The 14,815-nt window shown below is 42.5% G+C and overlaps 1 protein-coding gene and 1 long non-coding RNA gene across 2 annotated transcripts in view; both read left to right on the top strand.

Annotated features, from left to right (window-relative positions):
* The window catches only part of LOC116706189 (calmodulin-1), a 15,159-nt gene extending 5,602 nt beyond the window's left edge, over nt 1-9,557 (top strand). The window contains exons 3-6 of the mRNA XM_032542880.1: nt 626-769; nt 7,606-7,712; nt 8,012-8,147; nt 8,886-9,557. Coding sequence (XP_032398771.1) covers nt 626-769; nt 7,606-7,712; nt 8,012-8,147; nt 8,886-8,914 — 416 coding nt within the window. The 3' untranslated portion in view covers nt 8,915-9,557. The remainder of the gene's footprint in view (nt 1-625; nt 770-7,605; nt 7,713-8,011; nt 8,148-8,885) is intronic.
* Nucleotides 1,154-2,640, top strand: LOC116706194 (uncharacterized). The gene is made up of 2 exons (XR_004336167.1): nt 1,154-1,354; nt 1,489-2,640. It is a non-coding gene; the product is annotated as an uncharacterized LOC116706194 (long non-coding RNA).
* Nucleotides 9,558-14,815: the final 5,258 nt, after the last annotated feature.

The following is a 14,815-nucleotide window of genomic DNA, read 5'->3' as shown; positions in this document are numbered from 1 at the left end:
AGCATTTACAGTATGTCATGAGTCAGGAGCCATGAGTCAGGAGGAAAACCAGTGAAGCAACAGTAAATAGAGCTTTTTTTCAGACAAACTTAGAGTAGTTTTGATCACTGAGGCACCTTGGTATTGTTGATAGATAAATGATGTGACCTTTGTACTGAAACGGTCTTTTCTCAGTCAAACCCCCGCGGTGGCTAATGAGCTTGTGCTAAGGCTCCAAGGCTAATGCTCACTATTGCCTGCTCCTCCCTGGATGGGAGTTCATGGTCTGTAGTTTAGAAGCCTGCTCGTACATGCTGGTGCAGACATTGAGACATTCTTAGAGTAAAACCGGTCTGCTTTTTCCAGCTTCCAGTACTCTGCACCATTCTCCTTTTTTCCCCCACAGTATGAGATAAGATCCCTGTGTGTGGTTTCAGAGCTTGGCACATTTACAACTTCCCTTCTGTCCCCTCTCATGTGGGCCAATTTACAGACGAGCAGGAACTTAGTTAACAAAGTCCCTTTGGTCACAAAGGGATCAATTAACCCTTTTTGGACTTGACTGCAGTGCCCTAACATGACCCATTTCTGTTAGCTGCATAGCAACGGTAACCTAACCTCTCACTCTTACCTCCACCCCCTACAGAGTTCAAGGAGGCTTTCTCCTTATTTGACAAGGACGGTGACGGCACCATCACCACCAAAGAGCTTGGCACCGTCATGAGGTCGCTGGGCCAGAACCCCACAGAGGCCGAGCTACAGGACATGATCAACGAGGTGGATGCTGACGGTCAGTACACATACTACACACTTACCCATGATATTAACAACTGTCAGTTACTCATTACTGACATGATGATCATTAATACATTCCCTGTTTAAAAGGTAATATCAGCTGCCAAATAGGAAATATATCATGGTACGAAATGGCAAAGTTTAAAGAGGTTTAGAATCAGCCTAAAGAGCCAGACACGCCAACCAGACGGTGATCCTCGGCAGAAAAGGCGGTTTGACTGATCGGTCTTCCCGAGTTGGTCAAAAAAAGTGCCTCGTCTCCATAACAGCAGGCGGCGCTAATCTGTATTTTCGCCCAAAAATGAAAACCGGCAGCTGATTGGATGAACGAGTCGCGTGGGTCTGGTTTCTTCGGAAATTCAAAGAATACGATCTCATATTTTACTCAGCGAAACGTGTTTCTGAAAACATTTTAAGCGAGAAATAGGCCATGCAGTTGCTGAATCTGTCTTCATTTCAGATCGACAAAGGTCAGTTTAAAAGATTTTTGTCAGACTTTGAGAGACTCTAGTCCCGCTCATCCCGCTCCTCTTTTCCGGGTTTGCGCTCCATCAATCAGATTGGTCGTTTGAGTCCGACTGTCTGCAGTCTTTTGACTGAGCATGTCAGGTCGGCTAAAATGAAGGCCGACGGCCTCCTGGACTACTCCGGTGGGCAACAGTACGGAACTCACCGAACAGACTCGAGTCACCGACATCGCCGGACGGTCCGAAGGCCGATTATCAGGTTGGCGTGTCACCGCCCTAACAGATGATGCCCCCTAGAATTTCCCCTCCCACCTGGAGGTCTGTCGGCTGCCAGCCTCGTTTTTCCAATCCCAAGCCAACCTTTAGCCACTGGAATGTGTTTGTCTATTTACTTAATGTAATTTAGTCTTTAATTATGTTTGTTTAATGAATATTTAATTTGTCAAGTGACTGACCCATGGAAAAGCTTAAAATAAATGCAACAATTGTTTGTTCCCTCATTTTTCTCCCACCTCTTCCCTCCTACATGTACTGTATTTTTTTGTCTTTTTCCATCCACACTTGTGTACCTGTGTATATTTGTATTTTAAATCAGTAATCTCAATTTGCAAACATATTTGGTTATATTATTAAAGGTTATCACAGGCCAAAACCTTGTACTTTAACTTAAGCACAATGTGAGGCTTAGTTGTTGTTGTTGTTAGTGTTGCTACTTTTACAGGATCTGAACAGGTCTCCCAAATTTCACCTTAATGGCTTGAGTAAGTAAAACTCTGTCTGACAGTATCTCATATTGTGTATCAGTCTACACTGTGTAATAAAGTATAAACAGTGCGCTATTGTCCTTATTTTGTGTAGTGAGACTGGGAAATGTGAATAGGATGGTCCGTAGGTGCAAAACAAAACATTTACTCAGATGCTAATAAAGGACTCAGTAAAGAGCAGTAATGGGAAAGCAACCTTTTGCAGTAATAATAAGCCTCCGATATGAAAGTAGCCTCCCTAATCTATCGAAGCTGATCACCTGTTCGTATCATCAGTCGCATTTCAATCTCGCATTTCATTTGAATCGGCTAACGAGGCGAGCTGGACAACTTGTTTGTACGTTGCTGTGAAGAAAGGTTCAAAATGTGCGTTAACTGTCAGGCAGTTCTGTTAAACATCTCTCTACCTTCAGCCATGAAGCTGTCCATGGCTCTGAGTTTTCTATGACGTATTTATGACCTCTGAACATTTTTTCTGAAACATGCAACAGCATGGAGCAACAGTGGCATAACACAGCGACTCAGTGTGGACAGGAAGGTAGCCTGCACTGTAATGCCGACGTGTTGGGGTCAGTAAACTCACATGGCACAGCAGGCTCACAAACACTGCATAAACAAGTGAAAAGGACAAAAAATGTATTCAGCCAAGTAGCACCAGAGGAGGGAACTTGCAAGAAAGGTAATCCCTGACACGTCAAAGTGTCATCACGGTGTCTCAAAGCCAGCTATCAGCCGGGATCCCCACAGGTGCATCGTTGCCAAGGACGCCGCTATCGCTGAAACCACATAGCTCGCAATTTGTTTAAAAAATTGTAATAATAAAACAAACAGAGGAATGGTTTTGTGTTAATTGTAAACTAAGTATGGAACCAATACGGCTGTGCGATTCCTCGAAATTGTAATCGCAAATTACGATTTTGTCTTCTAACGGTCACAAAAGCAGAGAAATCGAGAAAAACGAATACTTTGCAAGTAAATTCTTATTTTGTCTTTTGTTTTGAATGAAGAAACAAAATTTAAAGCATGAACCGTATGAAGGGAAATTTCACAGTTCAAGGTGTTTTTGCTGTTGATTTGTTTCACTGTTTTTGTTTTTTATTATTCCGTAATTCCAACATCTTTCCAAAAGACAATGACTAACTGTGTTATAATCATGATTTCAATGTGCTCCATTGTTCTGCACAACAGTGCAGACTTACTTCTTTATTTAGGCCAGCATTAAGTAACTTGCAGATATTTCTGGTCCGTCTCGTCTCCCAAAACACTCGGCTCAGACAAGCTCCTGCTTTATGCCCGGCATAACCTTCTTACAGAGGAAGTCTTTCCATAAGTACCAAACAAGTTTGATGGGATTCTAATCCGGTGACTCTGGCTGTTTTCACCCAGTCGATTACAATAGTACGTTATTGTATGTTATTTTAACACCTACAGTCTTTTCCAAACCCTCACTAAGTTGCCTAAACCTTAAGTACATAGTTATTTCCTACTCAATATAATTCATTTCCCACCGTATTGCTTTTATTTTCATATACTTCTGTTATATACAGATCTGTATAATCAGTAACTAGAGCAGTATCTACTTCTGCTGTCTCAAAGCATAAAAACAACAATCTGTAGCCTAACAGGGTTTTTTACAAAAACCAGCATAACATTTTCACGACCTGACCAACATTGATTTGACCATATGATATTTGTATGCTCTGTATAGGAGGCGCCATCCCTCATACAGTACACATCAAATATGATAAAAACCGCTGATGTCAGGCCAGTAAACCCGCTCCTCCGGGTGAATAGATAAACCGTTGCACCTGGTGTCCACACACGGACACTTAGGGGCGTTACGAGTCGGCCCAGCGTTGACATCAGTCACGGATCTGCCTGGGTCCCCGCATAGAGACACAGGAAATTCTAGGTGGCTTCATCAGTATTCTACAAAACAGTTAATATAAGTGTGTTTCACACTATAGACTTCAACTTACACTTGTTAAATCAATAGATCATCTTTTCTGCTAAATCCTAAACAGAAGAGTGGATTCATCATGGTGTGCCTGAAATGACAGCACGGATTTACTATATCTATTTTGTTATTCATTTTCTATCCAGCAAGTGAAATTTGTCACTAAAAATATACTCATTGTAGTCGTCTCGCCTAATTTACTGGGGAAATGTATTTAAAAGCTGGATTATAAGCAGTTCATTTGTTAATTGTGTATGCATTTTACAAAGGCTGTTGTGTTTTGATATTTAGGTTAATAAGGTGTTCCCATTACCAGTTTAACACTTTAACTGCTCACACCCCCATTTTTAATCAGGGAAGTGACTTTCAGTCAAATTCTAATTTTAGTTTAATACTAGGAGGTACAATTCCTCGGGAGATCTATCCATTAATTTCAGTCATTTTAAAGGAATAGAACCATAATTCCACATTACCATTTTGTTGTTTGACTTCAGTGATAGTAACCTCTGTCACAAAATGCACGAGGGATTAAATAGAGCATCCATTACTGTCCCATCTCCAAACACATCAGTGGTGTTGTTGCCCATCTCCCTCCCTTTCCTACCAACTGCCAACCAACTGTCCAAGCCAACTGTCTGGCCAGATTTTCAGATGACACGTCTGCCTGTGTCAGCAGTTTAGTCACTGTGCGTTCAGCTCCATCATAGTTGAGAATGTCAGGGATATGGAATGCGCAGGAGGTGCGTTCAGTGCTTGTGAGTAGAGCAGGATAGGTGTCAAGACTGTCAGCGTTGGCACCCATGCTGAGTGCCATGATTTATTCACCCCATGAACAGAGGTTCACCACGTCCTGCACTGCAGTGTGTCTCCAAGGCACTGTGAGGGCTTTAAGAGAGAATAAAAGACCAGTAAAATGGCCAGTAGAGGAGTCAGAGAAATGGCCAGTAGCTCCCAAGTTGACCGTCCTTGGGCAGTAGAGTCAAGGCTGTTAGCTGTCAGTGGACCTTCACCCCAGTGGTGCTCTTACAGCTTATAGGATTTTGGAAATGGGGCCGCATTGATCAGGAGAAATCAATTGCACCGCAGCTTGGCTGCCCCTTTCATTGAAACGTCCTCCTACCATCCACAGCACTCTCCCCCCTCCCCCTCAGTTGCACCCAAGAGCAAGCGTACACACACACACACACACACACACACACACACACACACACACACACACACACACACACACCATCACTAACATCCCCTTGTTCTGCCTCTGCCTCCCTTGGCTGATGCAATCTAGGTCAGACAGCAATGAAGCTAGTAATGGAAAATAAAAGTGGTTACATAAGGCCTCTCTGCGCTTTGCACATCCCGTACCCAAATCTGCAGCCATGGGATGTCAGCTGGCCCCATTGAAAATCAGCTTTATTTACCAAACAAGGAGGCCGTGGCAAAGTATTCCAATGAATGGGAAAGAGGATGGAAGGCTTGTGCCAGACAGAGAGCTGTTTAAAGAAATAGTCTCTTGGCTATTTGATTGTAAAAGCCGGACTGCAATTTATGAAAAGTGTGGGTTACAGTATTAAACAGAATTCTCACTGTTAATCTTATCACCACACAGATCGGGAAACAAGCTAGCCAAACATGCTTGACGGGATACAGGAGCCTTCCATATTCCTGGCATGTAACGGACCATGCTTAGCTCAAATAATTAAAAGAAAAAAGTTAAAACAATTGACATATGGATTAAATGACTGTATGACAAAAATATTGGCTTTAGTCAGAGCACATCACTCGTCATCATTACACAACTCTACATCTTCATTCTTATCACCGGGATGGAAATTGGCTTTATGATGCAGGAAAAACGATGACCACACACACACACACACACACACACACACACACACACACAAGTGCGCCGAGAAGCCTCAGCCTTCTATAGTTTGCGTCAGCACCTCTTATGTGTAATCGCACCATCTCCCACTCGGTTCACTCCTTACATTCTCTCCTCTTCACAGCTCCCTCATCTCCATCTCCCTATCTACCGCCCACTCCCTCCCTCTCTCCCTCCCCTCTCTTTTTTTCTCTCTCTTTCCCTCCCACCATTTTCTATCTCTTCCCGCCTTCCATCTACCCTGTCTTCATCCCTCCTTGCATCCATCCCTCCCCTCCTCCACCGCAGCAGCTGGCCTGGGGTGCAGTTAGGCAGATATGACTCGAGGGCTGCCTTGCTGCTCTAGTCATTGTCCCCCTCAGATGATAGTTTTTTACAGTTGCAGTCTTGCAACCCCCCCCCCCCCCCCCCCCCCCCCCCCCCCCCCCCCCAAACCCCAGTGGCAGCATGTGTTCCCTCGGTGCTGCTGGCTGCCTCTGTGTGTTAGATAACAGGTCCTTAGAATGTTACCCCGAGCTATGACATCACCATCTGCCCCATCACATTACTGCATTCCTTTTCGTTACACACACACACACACACACACACACACACACACACACACGCATCCATTCTCGTGCTTCAGTCTCTTGTTCTCGCTCTATCGCATTCTGAGGCGTGCTCTGTCATTGGTTAATCTGCGTACAATCCCTCTGCCCCATCCGTCCCACCCCAGGGCTAATCCTCTTGAGTACTTTGCCCTTGGTGTCCCTGACCTCCTCTTCAATCCCCCTTCAATTTTGTTTTGTCAGTTTTTAATTATAATACACCGCCCACACTCCCAACATTTCCAGGTCCACATGAAAGCAAGCCTCGCTCGCCACCATTAGATTCCCCACCAGCCATTCCCATCCACCCTCCTGTGGTTGCAGTTGGTGAGCTGCTGAGTTCCTCCCAGATCCTTCCTCTGTCAAGAGGGTCTGATCCCCTGCTAATCCTGTCTTGGTAACATGGATATTGATCCGATCACGCGCATATGTACTGTACATTGCCCACCAGCACAGCAGCTGTCATTAGCACCAGAAAACACAGTGTCGTCAACATAGAAGGGAAAGAGGGACAAAAAAGGACTTACGGGTGGAAAGAAGTGGACATAAGTGGACACGAGGGACGGTGCATCTGAATAAATGCTCCACACCCCCTTTTGGCTTTCTCCTTTTCCCCTCCAGCCAGTGTTTCTGACAGAGGCACCCAAGGAGATGAACCTTTGGTTTATCCTGGCTCTTTGAAGGCCAAGTTACAAAGTATACTATATGTCTACATATGGATGACTGGCCATGCCCCCCCACCTACAATCCCTCTGCACTGTGTATAACATATGCAATGTCTTCCCAGGGCTTCCCTGAGGAAGAAAAGGAAACACACCCCTCCCTCACTCTCCCCCTTCCTCTGAGCCAGCAGTAGCTGGGACTGTCACAGGAAGCAAGGTGTTTACTAAAATGATTGTTAGTGCTGCTCCTCTCTCTGCGATTACTTAAGTCTCAAGTTGTCACTGACAGGTGCGCCTCTGGAGAGAAGTTATGGTCCATAATAAGTACATGCTAGTGTCATACAGGAGGGGGAAAGAAGAGGACTGGAGGACTGAAATAATATTCAGTCCTTTCTAAATATTTACAGTTGCTTTTCATCAGCTGAATGCTGGGTTAAATTTTGTTAAGTTCGCTATTAGGTAATTGCAATTTTTGCTGACTAAATGTGCCTCATTGATCGCCCCTTTTCCAGGTAATGGAACCATTGACTTCCCAGAGTTCCTGACCATGATGGCCAGAAAAATGAAGGACACAGACAGTGAGGAGGAGATCCGTGAGGCTTTCCGAGTATTTGACAAGGTAAATAAAGAGTTTAGGAGTATAATGAGGAAATTCTAGAACAGTGTCATTGCTTGGCAAACTAAAGTTTTAGCTCTTTTTAATTTTATATTCATGTGGAGCAAGAAGTCGAGTCTTTTTAAATAAGCGTGATGACTCACAGGTGAGACAACTAAAGCTTAAGACATGCCAGGCTAGTGGTAAATAAGAGTTTTTATCTTGTACCTAATTTATCAGTCTGGTGGGAGTTGTTACCCCCACCAGTGAGCCTGTGGGATCTTTCTGTTTCACACATTTGATCCCATGGCGCATGTTTCCAGGACGGAAATGGCTACATCAGCGCTGCAGAGCTCCGTCACGTCATGACAAACTTGGGAGAGAAGCTAACGGACGAGGAGGTGGACGAGATGATCAGAGAAGCAGACATTGACGGAGACGGACAGGTCAACTACGAAGGTAAGAGAAAGACTGTTGTGAAAAAAACTGTAAAAATCTAATGGTGCACAAATAGCTATAGTTTCTAGGCCACAGTGTTAGGCTTTTATTAAACAAGGGGGACCAGAGCACTTCATTTTCCAAGCTGTGTATTTCTCTGAGGGCGACTGCAAGACAAGCCAGCCACACATAATAATAGTTATTAGATAGGGGCTATAGATGGAGCCTGCTGATACAGAGATGGGAGAAAGCCATCCTTCTGAATTATCATCAGTGTGCCAGGAGCCTTTCCACTCTTTCTTTCTTGCTCTCCCTTCCCCCTACTGTCCCTCCCTTGGTACGAGAGGCTGCGCTCATTTTCTAAAAGGCTGTTGATATGTTATGAACAGGCCGAAAGTCTTGGCTGAAAAGTGCCCCACTTCTATACTCCCAATATACCACAGACAGAATATGTACTCAGCAGACAATGAACCTCTTCTCTTATTTATTTTCTATTTTACATGTGCGCGTGCATATCGCCATCCACAACCGTAAGCACAAAGCAAGAACTTTTTTTAGTCAAATGGGTTTAATGAGATGAACATGGAAGCCGTTTTAGAAAGGGGACACTAATTAGGATGTGTGTTCTGAACCTGTTCAAGTCGATTAAAAAATGAATAAAGCATTAAACGATTTAGCTCCTACTGGCAACTGGCCGTGCCAAAGCCTTAAAGCTGATGTCCTTATTGTCTTTTGTCCTCTCTCTTTGTCTCTCTACAGAGTTTGTACAGATGATGACTGCAAAGTGAGGCTTGTCCGCCCCGTCCTGTCCCCTCTTGGAAGAAAAAAAAAGGAAAAAAAAAAATCAAAATGTTTTACTTACCTCCTTGGAAAAAAATAATGTTCATTTATTCATACTGTTTCTGTATAGAAAATAATTGAATGTTGAAATGAAATATCCTTCTGTCCACACAGGAAAAATATAAAAATATACAAAAATAACTGCATGAAAATGATGGTTAGTGATCCTGTCCCCTCCCCCCGGAGATCAGATTAGCATCAGTACTTAACAAGTAAAAATAATAATAACAACAAACCCTGTAACTACAACCTTCAGACTTAAGGCAAACGCATTTGGCGAACTCCTTCCAGTTCCATTTACTAGTGGTAAATGTCTGGGCTGGCCATCTCTTCTTTCTCTCTCTCTGTTTTCTGTTCTTCATGCATGCAGCTTGAGACCGGAGCACTAACCTCCCTGCCCCCCCCATCCTTCCTCCGGGCTACCAGAGCGTGCTGATTCCACTATAAGCTGTCCTCTCGTTGGTTTGGTACAGTTTTTTTTGTATTTGGAGAGGAACCCTGTACTGTTAAGATGAGAGAGTGTACCAGGTTCTAACTCAAGCGTCAAAGTGGAATGGGACTTAACTGTATGCTAGATTAAAAGAGAAAAAAGCAATGTACAAAAAATACATTTTCAAATGTTTGGCATGTTCTTTTGTTTTTGTTATGTTATTTGGACGGCCATCTTAGTAGTTGTGCGTCCTGCCCTTTTTAAAGGAGGGGGGGACTTAAAAAGTCTTACGGTGAGCTTTCTACTTTTTTTTCTTTTCTTTTTCTTTTCTTTTTTTTCGCTAAGATGGAGTGTCCGTCCTCTTTTCTTGCAAGAGAGAATCACTGGCCTTCACTTTTTCTTCTTCTGTTTCTTGACTCAGACAAGTGAGGGGTGTACTGTGTTCGCAGCGCATGCTGTTAGGAGTGTCAGCACACCGGTTCTTCACAACTCTTCATCTGAGTTCAGTTTACATTCATTCCAAGTTGTACATGCTAGTCTTTATTTTTTTTTTTCAAATAAAAGATCATGAACTTTATTTATGTCTTATGTCATTTTTATTATGTTTGATTGTGAAAATGATTTGTAAAGACAGCTTAACAAGGCAGTATGTTCATTGACTAGACAAATGGGTCAATAAATGATTCTAAGCATGGTTGTCTCCGTGTGCAGTGGCGTTGGGTGATGTTCAGCAGAGACAGGACTCGTGGTGTGTGTAATACGTTGCTCCGTTACATGGCGGTGAGGTTGTGGAGAGAGTGAGCTGAAAACGAGGGAGAGGCAGCAGAGTGTGTTTGCTCTCGCGCTTAGAAGTGGATATACATACACATCTATGACGCCTCTCTTCTCTCTCAAGACCCAGCCGGTTGCTAGGCAACAGGAGCTGCCTGTAACTGGGATGTGTGTTGTTTTTTTTTTAAAGGCAAGTGGGAGTTTGATTAAACCCTCCTGCTTCTGCTGATGACTCCATGTTGGCTTGTCCTAGTAAGGCAAACCAGCATACAGAGGACAGGACAGGAAGGTCTCTGCCATGCCTCCAACAACATACTGCCTAAATGCCTTAAAAGTCGGGTAAAAGCTGCAGAGTTTTAATATCTTTGGACTGTAATTTGACCATGTTTGGAAAGAGGTAAAGATAGCCTGAGACAGCTCTCCACCCACCTACAGCATGAAGCGAGCACTTTCCTAATCATAGCCCGAACATTGGCACACACACACCTTGTTCTTTTTACACAGAGATGGGGCGTGGTTCCGCTTTCTTGGGGATACACAGAACATTCTCTGCATTCATCATACACTCATCATCTCTAGATCTGTTTTAAATGAAGTGCCATTTACCAACCGTGGAAGTTTTCTGGCATAAATCAAAGTGGAGGGAAGTGGAGAAGTGTGCAACAAGAAGCAGGAGGGGAAACCCTGCCTAAATGCTGCCAGTAACTGGGAAGAAGGTCTGTCATCCCTTAATTACAACCATAGTGTTTGTTTTTGGAAAAAAACAACAGGGAAATTATTGCCCACTGCTTTTCATACCCCTCCTTGCAGCTCAGCCGAGCCAATAGGAGCTGCTGTTAAGTTGATTGACAGCTGGGACCAAAGCTCTGCTGTTTCAAGCTACCTCAACTAGTCATGGTGCTCAAACCGCAACAATTTTATTGGAAGAAAAATAGCAAAGCTCATATTTCGAGCCTAAATTAGTTCAACATTAAAAAAATAAATAGGATATTGTGAAAAGAATAATCATATAAATACATATGTAGAGTAAAATCCATAAATTAACCACTAAATTCCAAATTAACTCAGCAAATGATTCAAACTAAATTAGTCATTATGAATTGTTACTTCATTCAATTTTTTAGGTTTAGTAATAAAAAATTTAAAAATAGTTGTCATTTTATTGAAGTCTGTTTTTTTTATATACTTTGACTCCTAATTCGTGGGAGCTAACAGGTGCTAGCTAGCATACAACAACGACAAATACTTTAATCTTTAATCTAGTAACTTTTGACTCGTTACAAAATTGCATTGCTTCCTATTTCATGAGGATCGCTGTATTAACACAACCCAACCTAGATAGTTAGCTAGCTAGCTTGGTAGCATGTGTGACCTTGTTAAACTAAATAAAAGCACAGTGTACTGTGTCGTTAAACTGTGTGTCAATTTACCCAATTTGAGTCGAGTGAAGCTGTGAGTTTTTGCATGCATCACTTTGCAACAAGTAACATACAACATGCTAACGAGAGACAAAAAAAAAAACTACTTAACCATGTTGGGTCACTGCTGGCTACAAGTTTGCATCAAACACAACAAAGGCTGTCGGTTGAATAGTGTTTTGAGCTAACGTTAGCAACAAAACTGTCATAGCTAAAACGTTTTTGAAGTGACTGCTAGCTTAGCTACAAGCTAGCAATCAAACACAACAAAGGCTGTCACTTGAATGGCGTTTTGAGCTAATGTTAGCTATCAAACAATCATAGATAGCTTAAATGTTTTTTTTAAATGACTTACTTCTTCTGTTATTGTTTGTAATGAGAAAAGTTTATTATTTTATGGATTTCCCAAATTTCAGTATGACACGTTATGCCTTAAACCGTTTAAATCTGAGCATGCGGGACCAGGGCTGCCAACTTTTCCAAAAACCTTGGAGTGAGATTTGGGGGGACCAACCCATATTTTGCCGTGTACAAAGCAATTTCTTTGGGTCTTTATCCTTTAGGGTTTAAATTGGGATTTGTTATGTGGGGGATGGGGCTCTCCCTAGGGGGGTCTGGGGGTATGCTCCCCCAGGAAAAAAATTCGAAAATAAAACCATTAAATGGCACTTTCTGGAGAATTTTTTTGCAAAAAAAAATGGAGAGAAATCAGTCTTACATGTATGTGCAAAACTGTTGGGTTAGAACTTTGCATTGGTAGTATCAACAGGTTTTAGGGCATTCAGCATTTACATTATTAACTCTTATGATATAAGAACTGACCACACAATGTGCCAAACATAATGAACCACATGAAGAGACAGTAGATATGTCAGCAACAGCTCAGAGATGGTTTGGGTTGTGGGAACAGGCAGGGGTCCCAGGTATAGGGACCAGGGACCCAAAGTTAAATTAATGTTGAGGGATCAACTAAAGCCACTGACTTCTAAAGAATGAGAACCACGAGTTACATAGTTCTACTTTAACCTTTGTGCCAATGTTCAGTATGTTTGGCCTCATCCTCTGTACCCCACTTATGTTTTACTTTTTTGTGAAAATAAAGACTTTTGTTCATTTTAAAAAACATCAAATTAATATTACAGTTACATTTAGAGATGCAGAGGTTAGAGATGACAATAGTGGCCCAACGTTGCTGTATTCGTATGATAATTATATATATTATAAATATATATTATATATATATATATATATACGATAATATATATACATATATATAATATATATATATATATATATATATATATTTAATATGACACTATAAGTTATATATATGTGAGTATATGGAGAAGTGACCAAATGGCTCAAATTCACATGAAATGAACACGTAAACAACACGTTGTCTACGCGTAATTAGTGTTGTTTACGTGTATTTACGTGTTGTTAACGTGTGAAAAATCGACGCGTTGTTTACGTGTATTTTGGCGTGTTTTGCGTTGTTTGCACTGTTTTTGCGCGTTGTTTACGTGTTGTTTACGTGTGAGAATTCACGTGTGTATTTGAACTGTTTGGCTTTCAATATCAGAGCCATACCTGAAGCGGGAAATGCACCTGGGATGGCCGTGAAAAAAATGTTCTCATTTTGCGACAATTTGAAAATTCCACAGACAGGGAGCGCTCTTGAACTCACTCACAGTCTCTGGCAACAACTAGTCTATCACAAGTGGCTACACAGGTAAAAACTAGATAAACTCATCTTTCAGAAATTTGACCGACCGGGCTGACACTTCAGCGTGAGAAATCGGGGGTGTGGCGTGTGCGCGTGTGAAACCAGTCAAATGCGTGTGTCTCACGGCCAATGCGTGAGAGTTGGCAGCCCTGCGGGACTCACATCTGCACTTGACTCACATTGGGTAGTGACACTGTGTTTATTTTCAACCGCAGTTTATTTTGAATTATTTATTGCCGTTTGCTCACGCTAACAAAGGCTAGCTAGCTTGTCAAATTAGTTAAGCCCTTCTAAGAAAGGCAGGGGCATGTCATTGACATACTTGGCAACCTTGAGACCTCAAAAACAGGGAGGACATAGATACCATACATCGATGTCTAGGAGTCCTCCACCCAAAAAACTGAGTTTTAGATACTTTATTTCGTGCATGCTGGTGACTTTTAAAGAATGAAAATAACTAAATAAAAAAAGTACACTACAACAGCATGTTTATGTTAATTAACTTTAATTTTGTTTAGTTTTTGGTTTAGGGAGGCCAGACTGTAGACTTGGCCCATGCAATGGACTCACAGCCAGCTGTCCTCCCTGGCCCACACACCCCTGGGTCCTGGATGCCTAAGCGAGGAGGAACAGGAGTCTCTCTCTGTCTCTGGAAGACAGCTGGGTACCCAGCTGTGGTGGAGGAGGGCAAGGAGGGCAAGGCGCCCCTTCCCCCCCTCCGCGAATTTGCATGTCCTAGGATGGCGAAGGCGCCCTACTCTGCCCTAATCTATTCTTATCTTAACCTTAAAGGTCCCATGATATGGTGTTCTTTGGATGCTTTTATATAGACCTTAGTGGTCCCATAATACTGTATCTGAAGTATCTTTTATATAGACCTCAGTGGTTCCCTAATACTGTATCTGAAGTCTCTTTTATATTACCTTAGTGGTCCCCTAATACTGTATCTGAAGTCTTTTTATAGACCTTAGGGTCCTAATAATGTATCTGAAGTCTCTTTTATTAGACCTTAGTGGTCCCCTAATACTGTATCTGAAGTCTCTTTTTATAGACCTAGTGGTCCCCTAATACTGTATATGAAGTCTCTTTATATAGACCTTAGTGGTCCCCTAATACTGTATCTGAAGTATCTTTTATAAAGACCTTAGTGGTCCCCTAGTACTGTATCTGAAGTCTCTTTTCAAAAATCCAGCCCTGGTGCAGAATTCCAGCCACTAGAGCCAGTCCCTAAATGAGCTTTCCTTAGTATGTGCCATTTCTGAGTCTGTAGCTTTTGAGGAGGCGAGGGGAGGCAAGGTGGAGGGTGGGGGTGTTGCCTTGACCAACTGCCACTTTGCTCATGTGAAAGCCATGATGTCTCTCTCTCATGGGTGGGCCAAATTCTCTGAGTGGGCAAAGCAGAGAAAGGGGAGGTAACATTGCCCCTTATGACCTAACAAGGTGCAAGATTCCAGATTGGCTCATCTGAGCTTTCATTTTCTCAAAGGCAGAGCAGGATACCCAG

Source organism: Etheostoma spectabile, chromosome 18 (assembly GCF_008692095.1).
Source record: "Etheostoma spectabile isolate EspeVRDwgs_2016 chromosome 18, UIUC_Espe_1.0, whole genome shotgun sequence".
In the NCBI taxonomy this organism is placed as follows: Eukaryota; Metazoa; Chordata; class Actinopteri; order Perciformes; family Percidae; genus Etheostoma; species Etheostoma spectabile.
This window is presented reverse-complemented; position numbering and strand designations above follow the sequence as displayed.